Source organism: Syngnathus typhle, linkage group LG2 (assembly GCF_033458585.1).
Source record: "Syngnathus typhle isolate RoL2023-S1 ecotype Sweden linkage group LG2, RoL_Styp_1.0, whole genome shotgun sequence".
Classification (NCBI taxonomy): Eukaryota; Metazoa; Chordata; class Actinopteri; order Syngnathiformes; family Syngnathidae; genus Syngnathus; species Syngnathus typhle.
In genome coordinates this window covers 10,620,057-10,634,203 of record NC_083739.1, presented here as the reverse complement: position 1 = coordinate 10,634,203, position 14,147 = coordinate 10,620,057, and the positions used below count along the sequence as shown (strand labels likewise).

General features: G+C 43.6%; 3 protein-coding genes across 4 annotated transcripts; 1 reads left to right on the top strand and 2 right to left on the bottom strand.

The window, feature by feature from the left end:
- Positions 1-114: 114 nt before the first annotated feature.
- Positions 115-2,515, top strand: lhfpl4b (LHFPL tetraspan subfamily member 4b). Its single transcript, XM_061302723.1, has 6 exons — positions 115-219; positions 691-951; positions 1,103-1,307; positions 1,432-1,511; positions 1,590-1,737; positions 2,018-2,515. Exons 2-6 carry the CDS (start codon positions 727-729, stop codon positions 2,044-2,046), a joined length of 687 nt encoding a protein of 228 aa, XP_061158707.1. The 5' UTR covers positions 115-219; positions 691-726; the 3' UTR covers positions 2,047-2,515.
- pcsk1nl (proprotein convertase subtilisin/kexin type 1 inhibitor, like) lies at positions 2,513-5,215 on the bottom strand. The gene is made up of 5 exons (XM_061302623.1): positions 4,962-5,215; positions 4,276-4,465; positions 3,964-4,144; positions 3,580-3,675; positions 2,513-3,513 (listed from the first exon to the last, which is right to left on the bottom strand). Exons 1-5 carry the CDS (start codon positions 5,013-5,015, stop codon positions 3,204-3,206), a joined length of 831 nt encoding a protein of 276 aa, XP_061158607.1. The 5' UTR covers positions 5,016-5,215; the 3' UTR covers positions 2,513-3,203.
- A 657-nt stretch (positions 5,216-5,872) lies between these two features.
- sypa (synaptophysin a) lies at positions 5,873-12,259 on the bottom strand. Of its 2 annotated transcripts, none has more exons than XM_061302602.1 (8): positions 12,195-12,259; positions 11,395-11,460; positions 11,189-11,313; positions 10,468-10,666; positions 9,593-9,784; positions 8,233-8,442; positions 8,091-8,150; positions 5,873-7,921 (listed from the first exon to the last, which is right to left on the bottom strand). In XM_061302602.1, exons 1-7 carry the CDS (start codon positions 12,210-12,212, stop codon positions 8,106-8,108), a joined length of 855 nt encoding a protein of 284 aa, XP_061158586.1. In that variant the 5' UTR covers positions 12,213-12,259; the 3' UTR covers positions 5,873-7,921; positions 8,091-8,105. The 2 variants fall into 2 exon arrangements, with proteins under 2 accessions (XP_061158586.1, XP_061158595.1); XM_061302611.1 differs by having other exon boundaries at positions 8,233-8,385; positions 12,195-12,256.
- Positions 12,260-14,147: the final 1,888 nt, after the last annotated feature.

Sequence of the window (14,147 nt, the reverse complement as noted above, 5' to 3'; positions counted from 1 at the left end):
GGGCCAGCTTCACGCAGGTTTTGTACCTACCTACCTTGCCGATAGCCCTGCACCGCTAAGGTTCCTCGTTCCGCCTCCGGGCGTCGCTGTGTTGAAGAGTCACTGCCTCCTCCTCATATCTCCCCAACCTGGCGGGCGGACACGCGCACTGTTGGACACGGTTGGAACGCGCCTCCGTCCTCGTCTCTCTCGGCCCGCGTGCGTGCGAAACTGCTGCAGGTTGGTTTTCACGTCTATAGCCAAAATCAATGCCGGTGATGGCGTCACGCAATGGTGGCGAAATTGCAGTTTTTATTGAAAAAATCGTGGATATACGTATACTCTAGCAAGATTGCTTCCCATTTGAGCGCTATAAATAAAATGAACGTCGTTTTTTGTGCGAAAGCGAGGCGGCACGATGCAATAGTGGGTAACAGGTTTGCCTCACAATGCCGAGATTCTAGGTTCGAATCTGAGCTCATTCAGTAATTGTGAAATGTGCGTGTCCTCCCCGCGCTTGTGTCGGCTTTGCACCGTTTGGATCACCACTTGCACCCCAAATCGCGATCATTGAAGAGTGCCAATGAAAATGAATAACGTGTATTGACATTGACGCCAGGCGACATCGGCCTGGGTGGATTAAAAAGAGAGAAATTATCATACGAGTAATGTGTCCTCCATTCTGTGATTTTTTTTCTCAAAACCTCCAAGAAAAGCTGAGGAGTCCCGTGACACGTTAGTGCGGTTATGGCGTCGGCAGCGACGCCCGACTTGGGCGACCTGTCCCGCCTGTACCAGACGGAGTTTGTGCGCAGCGCCCGCGCGGTGGGTGCGCTTTGGGCCGTGTGCACGCTATGCTTCGCCATCATCCAGGTGGTTATCCTGGTGCAGCCATCCTGGATCGGAACCGGCGACGTCCGGCACCTGGGGACGGGTCCATCCCCCGCCGCTGGAACCCTCGGATTGTTTGAGGTGATTCCAAACTGCATCTTTTCATTTGGAATGATGAATGCCCCACATCCCGTTCTTCAGTTGTTTAATATTGGTACGATTGTTACATAGACAACAAACACTGAGCGCTAAACATACTTTCTTTTCTGTGCACCCTCCCACGTCACGTCAGGTGTGTCTGGAGTCGGACCGGCCCGTTCCAGATTGCCGCGGCCGTCTGTCCAGTCTGTCCCCTCTGCCGTCCTTCCAGTCAGTGGCGGTTCTGGTGGGCATTTCCCTGTGGGCAGTTTGGACCAGCGTGGTTTGTCTGTGCCTCTTCCGTTTCTGCAGCGCCGCCACCGTCTACAAAATCTGCGCCTGGCTGCAGCTCACAGCAGGTATGATTGCTTCTCGTTGGCTCTGACTTTGAATCACATGACTTGACTCGAGTCAGACTTAAGTTGCCAATTTTCAGACTCGTAGTTAGAGTTGCGCATAACTTTTTCCCATCTCTGCATTCAGGGTTCTGCTTGGCATTAGCGTGTCTGCTATTCCCCGACTCATGGGAGAGTCCGGAGATGAGAGTCCTGTGCGGTGACTCTGTAAGTGATTCGAGACTCGGCTCGATGCGAGATGGTCAGCGATTAACTGTGGCGTGTGTATTTGTGTGTTGCACCCAGGTGGGCAGCTTCTCGTCGGGAAACTGCTCGATCCACTGGGCTTTTATCCTAGCCATCCTTGGCGTTTTGGACGCCGCCATCTTGTCCACGCTAGCATTTGTGCTGGCTAACAGACAAGATGCCCTGCTGCCACCGCTTGGCAAGGAAGGTGCGTTCGTGCACATAGTTGTGGCAGGTCTGAAGGAACAAGCTGACCTAGCGCCTGTGTATTGTGTTTCTGTTTATTTGTTCATGTGTGTTTGTGAATGTGTGTCTGTGACCCATTTTGTGTGTTTTTAACTGAGTGTATGTATTTGTGTGTGAATATCATGTTTATTTGTCTGTGTGTATGTTTGATTGAGTATGAATATATTGATTGCATATATTATAGTATATCCTATTGAGTATATTTTTGGTTTGTGTTTGGTGTGTGTTTATGGGTTTTGCAGTGACTACAGGACTGCTGATGTCAGCGTAGACATCGTGCGACTTGTCCTTCTCAGACAATGACATCATCATCACAATGGCATCATCATGATGTGCTGAAGACACAACAAAAGATGGAACTGTTATTCATGACCTCATTGTGTTCAAGCATGTCAAGTGTTTAGCAGTTAGCGTAGTTAGTTCGCTACCAGTGGTGTGGAGCGTGTTAAGGAGCGACCACACGAGATAAGCGTTAGCATAGCTCGTTTCACGTCTGATCTTTCCTCAGTGTATTTTCCGTAAAAACAAACTGTCTTTTTTTTCGTCCCCTTTGTATGAGCGCTCTCACCTTAAACAAAAAACACTGGAATACAAACAATATGGGACAATGTCATTGCCGGTGAAAGGCAAATACAATACAACCAGCTTCCTTTACCAGCCGCGATGACCTAAAAAAAGGAGCAGGCTTGGAGAATGGGAAAGAAAATTGAGTGTAGTTGAGCGAAATTGAAACATGGTTAACGATTTGAACTTTATTACTTTTGATTATATTGTGCCATGTAGGCATGCACACTTGTGATCACATGACAAGCTGGAGTGCACAAACACAACTGGAAGGAAATAATCACAGAGCTTTGAATGATGTTCTTGGTGGTGCCACTTTGAACTTGACCTCCATCCATACAACGACACAAATGACAATACGATGAGGCAGCCGTGGCCAGGTGGTTAGGCTGGAGCTATTATCCTGTCGTGTGGGGCGTGTCAAGACTACTTTTTTCAGACCTGATCTTCTCGATGACTAAGGAGGGGTAGACAAATATAATTGGCCTAATCTGAGCATTTTTTTTTCAGTAAAAGCCTGATTGGCGGATATCTTCGAAGATGATCCAGATTATTCTGTGGTGTGGTTTAGATATTTCTTTGTATTAGTTTTGAATTTTGATCAAATTCAGCAAAGGCCAACTTGTTAAAGAGGACTCTTGATTATTTTATTGTGTGGGGTGTGTTAAAAGTACAACCCTCCCCGCTGGTCCTGTTAATGATCGAAGTGGAATACACACCTACCGATAATCAGGCTTCATTTAAGAACTTTCCCACCGATACAGTACAATTTAGCAATTATCCTGTGATGAGGACATTTCTTGAATATATGTTCATGACAATAAAGATGAATCTGCTCAACACCACTTTCCATCATTCCCTTTCCTACTTCCTCATGTGGTTGACAATCTGGTGAAGCAGCACGTGGTTCAGAGCGGCTCTCCGGCGTCGGGCGCCATGTTGCACGTTAGCCACCGTGTCAAGTTGCTGCCCGTCCTCTTCATCCTCATCCAGCCTCTTCACCCTGAGCAGTGGTTCGTTGCCGGATGGTGGCAAGGCATCATCACCAAGGGAGCGGCGGCTTCTCTTGTGGGCGCTTCCAGCGGTCTCTGTGACAGACAGATCCCGCCGTGTGCGCCGGTTGGAGGGGGCATAGTCGGGTTTGAGGATTGGAAGGATCCTGGCAAGTAGACGTCTGAGGAGGTGGGATCATGTGATGAGAGTTGCTTGGCTTTCATTTGGCTCTTCATTGCGTACGTACCTCAAATCGTCATCGCTGATGTCTTCGTAGTCATCACCCCGAAATCGATCAAGCCTTGTCTTTGCCGCCTGGGCTCCACCTACTTGTGGCTCCATCCTGCCAATCACATGTCAGTTTTTAATCTTGAAGAAAAATCAAAAGAATACTTTTTAGAGAGTCCAATAAGTCTATAAAAACGCTCTAGTCTAGAAACTCCACGACCAATTTCCAAAGACTCCTTTGAGAGTCCAGCCAGTCTGCAAAGAATCTTTAGAAAATACTCTGTTTAGAAAATAGTTTGTAAAGACATCTCAGTAAGTCTGTGGAATTTTGAATTATCTGAATATTGCTGTATTCGTATTCATTACATCCTACAATATGTCCTTCATAGGGCCATCCCATCACCTGTCTAGCACGGCCTGAAGCACCTGAGGTGTCCACCAGGTCGCAGGGGGCCTCCCCCGACTTGGACCTCGGCCCTGGTTCTGGCCCTGGAAATCCCCTTCTCCCACCTGTACATCCCCAGGAGCAACCAATTGGGCAGCCCCAGCTTGGGCGAGGAGGCGGAGCAAAGATGCCAAGGACGCTACGTGAAAGTGACAGATTATTGGATTGCCAATGTCACATGAATATTTATCATAAGAGGACATTTCATAATGTTGGTTTAACAAGGATGCCAGGATTTTTGCCACCGGAAAGTTGATGTCATGGTCCAACCTGTTCGCTGCTCCTCCTCCTGCTCCCGTCTCTGAGCCCTCTCCACCAATCGTTGAAGGGCCTGCTCCAAGCTGGGCCCACTCCAACCATCTGACCGGTAGTAGGCCGGTTGTGACATCATCTCATCACGGTCATTGTCGTAGGCCAACGGGTTCTGACGGCCGACTCCTATGCGAGCTGCAAGTGCACACTGACAAAGGTTGTTTTGCCATCAGACCAATAAAAATACATCGCCGACCGTCAGCTCTCGTTTATTTTTTATCACTTCACTCCAGCGTCGCTGTACCTGAAGCCTGCTCAGAACGAAAATTTGCCTTGCAGTACACTGCTCTTACCACTAATCCACAGTGCTGCTTCTAATTCATTAGATGTATTCTTTTCTACTACGCAAATCAAAACTCATCCTGTATTTACACTTAAAATGATACCTTGTTTGTCATCATCATCTTTATTCACACATGCAGACACGCACACACTCCAGGAGACTGTAAAGTCTTGTTGCCATGGGCTACTGCCTCTTGTCACTATGGTGACCAGGAGCTCAAACGCAATATTCGTCAGCATACACGCACACACAAACGCGCAGTTTCCACAAAATGGCGGTAATAAAATAATAAAAAGTAACAAACTGGAAGCAGCCGGTGGAGCATCACGCTGGATCAGAGGAAAGTCACGATAGCGCCTACCTGAGTGGCGTGGAGCAGTGCGGCACTGAGCAGTAGGAGGCCAAGCGACGCCATTCTGACCACTGAACACGCACGAAAATCTAACAACGAGGTGGCTGTGTAGGGAAGGGGGGGTGAGAGAGACGGGGGAGGAGCGCTTAAAGCTAGATGAGGTAGAGAGAGAGCGAGAGGCAGGAGCGAGTAATTAGAGCGAGAGAGAGGAAGAGGGTGGGATTGATGAGCGAGTGGATGGGGACAGGAGGAAGAATGATGGGAGAGCAGACAGAGAGAGGAGCGATGATACTCAAAAGGGGGGTGGGAGCGACAGGGAAGAGAGAGCGAGAGCGAGAGAGTCTTTATTCAGGACTAGTCTTTTGCAATGACCATCTTCTCTCAAGTAAATTTTATTTGTTTAGTGCTTTCTCACAGAAGAGTCTTAAAGAGTTTCATAATATCTCTTAATCTAAACCCTCTGGGACTTCTTTCAAGGCTTGAACGTTCTCTCATGACGAGAACCTTCACTGACCATGAATACTTTCTCTTAAGACTTGAACCCTGGCTTTGGAATATAATTACATTTTGGGATAAAGTTCGGTCTTGCATCTTATTTTATAAGGGAATCCTTGTCTCAAGACTTGAACCCTCTCTTGGAATTAAAATGTTCTCTCATAGCAAATATCTTGCTTTAGGACTGTGACTTTTTCTCGGGACAAGAGCTTTCTTTCAGAACTAGTTCCTTCTCTCCGGCCAAAGCCCATTCTTCAGGACCTATGTGAACAAGAGCCGTTTGTCAGGACTGGAATCTTCTCTCTGGAAGAGAAACTTGTCAGGCGTATTGGTTGGTGACGCAAGTGAGTCATTTGGAGTTGCCTTGGCAACACCACAAAATGAGATTTTCATTTGTGTGTTCGCCCCAAACACAACACAATTGCTTTGTTTTGTTGTTTATTGAATCATTCCATTGGATAAACACAGCAGGGGGAGCGGCATAACAACAAATTACACGTACATCACCATTGTCATCATTTGCATTGCGCCATCTAAAACATACACACCATACTAAGTGTTGGATTGCACATCCATTTTGCGACTATATTGAATGGGGCAACGTGAAGTTAACGGGTGAAGATGCCCCATTCTTGTGCTGCTTGGAGAGCTAGAAACAGATTATACACTCAAAGCCAGATCTCTTGGGATTATGACTGAACAATGTCTTTTTTCCATTTTATTTGCCCATAATAAAGAAACTGACAGAAGAATTGACCAGTTTCATGGCTAATACTATGGACAAATGATGAATATAACAATGAATCAAGATTACAACTATGTCCCTAGACTAATTGAGACTAGAACCTAATCATAGGAATTGAACCTTGTCCAAGAACTAATACAGATCTGCCGCATCCAATATGGTAAACTCAAACACACGACCACTGCAACGGGCAAACCAACGCAATAAGGCTTACCTATGTCTATAGTCATCTCAATCTGGAGTCAGAACATAGAGCAAGAGGAAGGGAACAAAACTGTTAAGGAGAGCAAGACAGGTACACACACACACACACACTCACACACAAACACAACTGTAAATTTCTGTACAACACAAACATCCACAAGGATGGTTGCTGATTGGCTGGATGGGTAAAGTGATTGTCAGCAGAAATGGCCATCACAAGATTGATGGTTTGATTCACTTTGTGTGCGTGGAAACATTAGCAAGGCCAAAAGATTCGCAGCCAAGAAGCTAAACTAGCCACTGAAGGTAGCCTCCTAACTATGTTTTTATTGTCATTTCTGCTGAGTCACTAAAAACTACAACAAGGAAGCTTCTGACTTGATTAAAAATGCTTGCGGTTTTAGGTTTGAAATTAGTTTTACTCCGGTTTAGGTGTAAACGCGGGATGGTCACTACAGATAAACATGGAGAAAAAAGTCACTACAATATATAAGGTATTCAGGAATAGCTTAAAATAAATCTATGTGAATATACAGACAGTGAACCTCCGCGTAATCGTAGTTCAGCATTTGCATATGGGCTCTCTTTAATTAATTGTTGAAACACTTTTTGTCCACAGGCCAAATCCACGTCTGCATTAAAAAAATTGTTTTGGAGCCATCTTATAGGATCTGGGTGGCAACAAACTGTGTTGGAGAGGCGAGGCGCTTCATTTTTAGTCAGACCATTACCTTGTCTATAAAATAAAAAAAAAAAATAAAAAAAAATAAAAAAAATAGCGCTTTGCCATCTTTTGGCATCTACAGGCTTGCAGATTTTCAAAGCGGAGGAACAATGTACAATACTCCATACAGTTGCAAAAATAAGTAAATGAACCTTTTGGAATTACCTGGATTTCTGCATAAGGTGGTCATGAAATGTGCTCGGAACTTCATTTAAGACAGAACATCAAACAAGTGTCCACTTATACTTATATCACAATATGTGTTTCTTGGACACATCTTGTATGTTGTAGTATGTAAACCACAAGAATAATTCCCAATGAGAATATGGTAGTCAAGATTCAGCCACCCAAAATTCAAATCGATGACATTGGAAGTATGCGTTAAAGCTGCCATACCCTGTAAAAAACATACAATTGATTTTGTTTAGCTCTTGTGAAGCAGCATTGCCTCTGCAAAAAAAAATCTGTATAGTATTGTGTGTATTGCTACACGGATAAAGCTCAATTAAATAATTAATAAAGATATGACCAATTTATGCAGAAACCCAGGTCATTCCAAAGGATTTGCATATTTCCGTGCGACATATATATTCATTTATTTAGTTTGTTTGTTTGGTTGGTTGGTTATGCAATTGGCAAACATGTCACAACCATAATATTTTCATTTGTTTGTCAGCTTTGACCTCATATCTTTACAGTATGTTCAAAGTGAACATCGGAGCTCCAGATTACCCCCTCACAAACATTTGGGTGTGTTGCATTGTGGGAAGGTAAGAGGCAAGCATTCGCTTCCGTTGCTTCCTGTGAAAGTAAAACACAACGGTTACGTGATTTGAAGTGGGCATCGTCTGTCCATCCCTAAGTTTCCAATTGGTCCCTAATTGGCAAGAGCTAATCGGCATTGAGAACATAACTTTCACCATAATTTGGAGTTTGATCACAGTTTAGTGGAACTTCCCGGAGAACTCACCAGCTTCCCGTCACCTCACATCTGATTTGAGAAGGAGGTGGGCGCTCCCTGCTCCGCTCCCTGCAAACATCACCATAGAACATGAACAAAGTCTTATTATATTCAACCTCATCTAGATGTTCTACAGAGGGTTGTATCTGACCTGGTTGTAACCCTGCTGGTTGTAGTCAGGCTGGTAGCCCCCCTGGTTACTGGCGTAAGGATCCTGCTCATAGCCGCCAGGTGCGATAGCGTCAGTGGGGGGTTTCTCCTGAGCGGGTGGAGCTCTCATGAACGGGGCGATGATGCCCGTCTCCTTGAAGACGAACCACAGATTTCCCACCCATAGAACCAAATTGATGAAGCCGAATGCCTGCACACAGTTACTCGTGGGTGTTAGCTGTCGCTAGTGGTTGTCAGCCATTGTTAGTGGTCAATACAGGTAGCCGACATCAGCAATAGGTCACTACTACTTGTTAGCAGATGCTATCGGTAACTAGTGCTGTCGCTAGAGACCACCAGCCACCAATAATCATTAGGCAAACTGACATGACTTAAACAATAACGTGACTGACTGGGACATAAAACAAAAAGACAGCACGACATGACGACAGCAAGACAGTAGACAACAATGATCCAAAAGGGAGTGTCATGCAGACAGGACTTAAATACGAGACAGGTAACGAGAGGCAGGTGACTGTGATTAGTACATGGTTTGTGAGTTGACACAGGAAGGGAGGGGCGAGTACACAGACAGACAGAAACCATGACAACCTAGACACCTAGTAACACGGCTGGGGACGGGACGTAACATAATGGAGGTCACTGCTGGTTGTTAGCTGTAGTTAACATCTTAACAAAATATATAAATAAACAATAATAAATAAAAAAAATGTACAGCGATATTGGTGGTAATAATTAATTAATAATTAATTAACTATAATAATTAACTAATAATTATGTTGTCAACAGCTGTTGTTAGTTACCGTTTTTTGTCATTAGTGGCCGTACAAACTATTAGCCGTCATTACTCGTTGTTGGTCACTAACAGTCTTAAGATGTCATCAATGGTTGTTAGCTGTTATTAGTGCAGTGCTTCTCAAATAGTGGGGCGCGCCCCCCTTGGGGGGCGCGGTGCTATTCCTGGGGGGGCGCGTGTGACCCTGGGGAACAGGCTTTTTTTTTGGCAGTACTAGAATAAAGTGTAATTGCGCGTTTACTACAGCAGGGGGCAGTGGCGCTCTCATTGTTACTTCTGTCACGTTTGCGACAGTGCAACATTTTACGACTTACAAGACAAGTTAGGATAGTCACGGTGGGGAGGGGGGGCGCGAATAGATTTCTTCTTGCTAGGGGGGGGCGTAACAGAAAATAATTGAGAAGCACTGTATTAGTGGTTGTTAGTGATCACTAGAGGTCATTAGAGGTAGCGAGTGTTGTTGGCAGTTGCGAGCTGTCAGTAGATATCATTTATGGCTGTCAGCTATTATTAGCTTTCACAGTTGTTAACTGTCATTGCTCACCACAGACGTGTTGAGTCCAGACATGACGGGGTCGTGGACTTCACGACATCGGTTCTCCTCAGCGTCGCAGGCGGTAATCAAAGTGATGACCTGATCTGGGTCTGTGGCTGTCTTGACATCAGACAAACCCTTAGCCCATGCCGCTGAGCTCACCAGCCACATGAAGGCGAATACAGCGCTCACGCCAAGGTCCTATAAAATACACATAAGTCGGTCACATGTAATCACCTCGCCCACTTTCATATTCAAAACGTTTCCGGATCACAACTACTTTGCGTCTCGACTAAAGCAAGTCCTGTTATTCTTTGTCATGTGTTTTTTTTTTTGTACAAGCTGTGGACCCTTGGTGGACCTTTTCAGCATTTTGGCCTTGACATTTCTCATAGGAGCGAATTCCCTGTGCTTGTTGGTTGCATCCTTTCATAATCCTTCTATTTGTCAATGGACACTGCAGCTGATTGTTTAATTTTCGAAACTTAGCTGTAGCAGACGCCTTTAACGCACTGATGAAACCTCAGTAGCGTAGGAACCATGTATGGAGTGTTAGTTGTTATGTTTGTGTTATTGACAATGTTTTTTTCTGATATTTTCTGTTGTATTGTTATTTTAGCTTATAAGATTTTGTAAAGTGTTTTGTTATGGCGAAAGCCATTGTGAAAGCGCCATGTGCCTAAAGATGTATTGTATTGTATTGTATTGTATTGTATTGTATTGTATTGTATTGTATTGTATTGTATTGTATTGTATTGTATTGTATTGACATTACCATTAATATTTGCATTAAAGATATCATTACTTTTAGCATTATTAGGACAAATGTTAGCATTAAACTTGTTGTAGCCTCCAGTCATTAACATGAATACACACACACTCACCACGAGTGGGCCCTTGTTGTTTTCCTTGTACTTTTCAAAGAAGAAGACGTAGACACTGAGTGCTGCCGTGGCATACAAGAAGGCGAATACGCCGATCGTCACAAAAAATTCTGCCGAGGAGGAGTAGTCGCCTACTAGGAAGAGACGCTCCGTGTTGCCACCCTTACAAGTGGGGGCGTCAAAGTACACGTGATGCAATCTGACGCACACACACACACACACACATTCAAACACAGAAAAATTTAGAATGATATCAGAATCCACATTAGCAATAACAGTAGTATTAAAAGCCAAAAGAAAAAGATAAAAAATAGTGTTATATTAGCACTTAAAAATACAGTGGCATTTATGTATTATTATCATTATTATTATAATTATTATTATTAACATTAGCACTGCTACTTGCTCTTCATGCCCATGTGTATGTATAGCACAGGCTGAAACATATTTTGTACGACAATAATAACAAGTAAATAGTGAAACTATGTATCAGTTGTGTGTGAGATCTGTGATATTTTAAGATAAACGAGTTGTTTGAACCAACAATTATATCTTTCTTTAAAGATATAAAAAAAACAATGCAATGTTTTGAACATTAAACAGCCTGGGGATAAAAGTGACGATTGCTTTGTGTTTTGTATCTGCAGTAGACTTCTCTTCCTAGTGTCAAAGTGATTGATGGAAACGTTAATATCGATGGACTCAAGGCCCATTTCCTGACCTGAAGGGATATTCGAACTCGACCTCGATGCTCAAGTCACTGTCCGTGCGGTTCTTGCATTCCACGGACATGCGCAGCATTCCAGAGTAGCTTCCGCATGTAGAGAAGGCCAAGATGGAGAAGAACTGATGGAATCAATTCTCAATTATTACAAATAGTGTGTCTCATACAAAGTGCGCGCGTGCATGTGTGTGCGTGTAACTGACCCATTGTAGGATCTTGATAAAGCCCAGAGGAACCTTCAGCACCCTGAACTGTCCCTGGGCCACCAACTGGGGGAGACATCAATCCTTTGTTATCCAACGGCAAAAGCAGTGCTATGCCAACTTTTTGCAGCATTTAATGGCACCGAAACCTTTTGGCAGGGACATCGTATTATTTCCCGTTATGTGGGGAAAAATGAACTGCCTCACATTTGGTCGAAGAGGAGCTGTAGCATTTAATTTTTATATATTTTTTGGACGATAAAATTATATGATATCCTTTTAACGTTGTTAGGAGGTGACAGTAGGTACACTAATAGTCTCGGGATCTGTTTGTTCGGGTACTGACTCACGGCCCTCACGGCCGGCCCCTTAACCAATCCTATCTCCAGCGGCCACCCTTCTACGTGCCGTTAACTTGAGGACACGACATTGTGACGTCAACGCGAGCGGTGAACATCATGTGACACAAAACAAACAGGAGGGGGATGCTTCTTCATCAGCATCCTCCTCTGCTTCCCCCGCAGTAATGCACATATACAGTACAGAAGACCGGATGACGTCACTTCAGCTCATAGTCGTGCACGTAAAGCAGCACTCCAAAATAACTAGCTCGACTAAATGTGCGCTGTTAAGGTTTACGCGCACTGGTCTTCGTGGACGCGGCAGGCTTGATCATGCACCCGTAAAACGGCCGAATGGACGAGTGCGAGCGTGCATACGTACCCAAATGAATAAAAAATAAAAAAATCGGGGCACAGGAATAGGACGAAATACGTTAGTTATTTTCTTTTCTTTTTTACCTGATTGACGACGTCCATGATGCTGGATGTGTAAGAGCGCGACACCAGATGGACCAGCAGGGGGAGGATGCTGTAAGAAGTGGGAGGTGGAGACAGAGAAGGGAGGGGCTGGACTGTTTCCTGTGTGCTTTTCTTATTTTATTATTATGCGTGGGTTTTCTCCGGGTGCTCTGGTTTCCTCCCTTAATCCAAAAACACGCATGGTAGGCCGACTGAACACTCCAAATTGTCCGTAGGTGTAATTGTGAGTGTGAGTGGTTGTTTGTGTCTTATGTGCACTGTGATTGGGTGGCGACCAGTTGAGGGTGTCCCCTGCCTATTCTGTTCACTTAAAAGAACTGGAATGCACATCACTAACTCCCAGTGCATGTCCCTGGGAAGTCATGCGATCAAAAACTGTAACGGTCCACGTCAGGCGCACGTACTGTATATGCACAGCAGGGGGCAGTGTGGGTCCCTCCGCTAAGTAAACGTCTATGCTGGCATGTTAGAATAAGGGTGTCTGTTTATATAATTGTTAGCCATTAATTAATCTCTTGTCTGTTTGCTTGTGAAAACAGGAATATTACATATTACTTAAACGTAGCAGATTTATTTGTATTAAGAAAATGTAGGACAGGGAGGGCAGACAGTTTTTTCCCCCTGTTTTAATTTTCAAGAGGGGGAGGAAAAATTTATTTTTGGCTCATTTTCTGTATGTTCTTTTACGTGGTAATTGAATAAAGAATTTATTCTTTCCTCAGCGATAACCTGAATAAACCTCCAAAAACTGTGCTTCCTCTTGGGAAAATGTCCCATTTGTCAAAATATGTATGTACTGTAGAAACACATCAACAACAACAATGTTCTATTTGGACCTATTTTGTCATACACTAAAGAAAGTGACAATGATTCTGCTCAAGTTATCTTTTTGAAAAATGATCGGTACCCGGGTCAGTAAAGTATTTAGAGTCAATACTGACTGCTTTTGGACAGGTGCTTCTCGCTGTTTTCAGCTAAAGTATGCTGCTATGGCAGTTGTTAAGTTTATAATAGTTTTTTTTAATTTTTAAAATTTGTTCTGACATACCTGAATCATTAACATTTAATTACCCAACTCTACTTTTACACAATCATCAGTGTGGGTGTGTTTGATGAAGTCTTGAATGATGAGAACACAAATGTGTTTTCAGGTGTTTTTTATTTGAGGTACGCACGGTTGACTTGATGACGTGACTGAAATTTGGAGGGAATTCCGTAAGTGAGCCCTTCGGTCGACAGTCAGGAAAAACACGAGAAGACACAAGAGCTGCTGATGGTCAGCATCAATTTAGAAAAACAATCAAATCTGACAACAAAAATGAGATCAAAAACAAAAAACACCTTTCAGTAGATGCAAAAATGATATAAAATAATTAAACAATGGTATCCTCACGGGTACGCCATAGCTTCCACATGATGGCTACCCCCTAATGAGAAGTAGTTCATCCATTGGACAGTATGCAAACAGCTAGAAAAAAGTGCAAAAAAGCTTTTTGTTGCTATGTACTCTCCCAGTGAATCTAGTTAGCACACCTTTTACTATTTGATTACTCAAGTCTGATGAACTTGATCAACTGAATTACATTTTGTTTACATTGAGTGTGATGGACTTCATTCGATTCGTCATGCCTGATTACCTTTTTGTTACTGATTAAGTCATTTCAAAAAGTCATGTCAGAATGATATTTGTCGCTTGGTCACTTAGTAGTCACGTATTAGTGATGATTGATTGCAATTTTTTCCCATTAGTCATGCCTGATCAACGTATTTCGATTAGTCGAAACAACTTCCTCCCAGTCAACATGTTCTTCGGCCAATCAATTTATTTCAGTTAGTTGTGTCTGGATTACCTTTTGTCAATTAGGCATGCTCACTCAATTTATTTCTTTTGTTTACAACTCATCAACTCATTTTGATTTATCATGCCTGAGC

Coding starts and splice junctions, on each gene's coding strand:
- lhfpl4b (XM_061302723.1), top strand. CDS start 727: ATGGCGTCGGCAGCGACGCCCGACTTGGGCGACCTGTCCCGCCTGTAC. Junction 1,308..1,431: donor CTGGCTGCAGCTCACAGCAG/GTATGATTGCTT, acceptor CTCTGCATTCAG/GGTTCTGCTTGGCATTAGCG. Junction 1,512..1,589: donor GAGTCCTGTGCGGTGACTCT/GTAAGTGATTCG, acceptor TGTTGCACCCAG/GTGGGCAGCTTCTCGTCGGG.
- pcsk1nl (XM_061302623.1), bottom strand. CDS start 5,015: ATGGCGTCGCTTGGCCTCCTACTGCTCAGTGCCGCACTGCTCCACGCC. Junction 4,466..4,961: donor CACTGCTCCACGCCACTCAG/GTAGGCGCTATC, acceptor AACCTTTGTCAG/TGTGCACTTGCAGCTCGCAT. Junction 4,145..4,275: donor GGAGGAGGAGCAGCGAACAG/GTTGGACCATGA, acceptor ACTTTCACGTAG/CGTCCTTGGCATCTTTGCTC.
- sypa (XM_061302602.1), bottom strand. Junction 11,314..11,394: donor TTATCAAGATCCTACAATGG/GTCAGTTACACG, acceptor TGATTCCATCAG/TTCTTCTCCATCTTGGCCTT. Junction 10,667..11,188: donor GAGTTCGAATATCCCTTCAG/GTCAGGAAATGG, acceptor TGTGTGCGTCAG/ATTGCATCACGTGTACTTTG.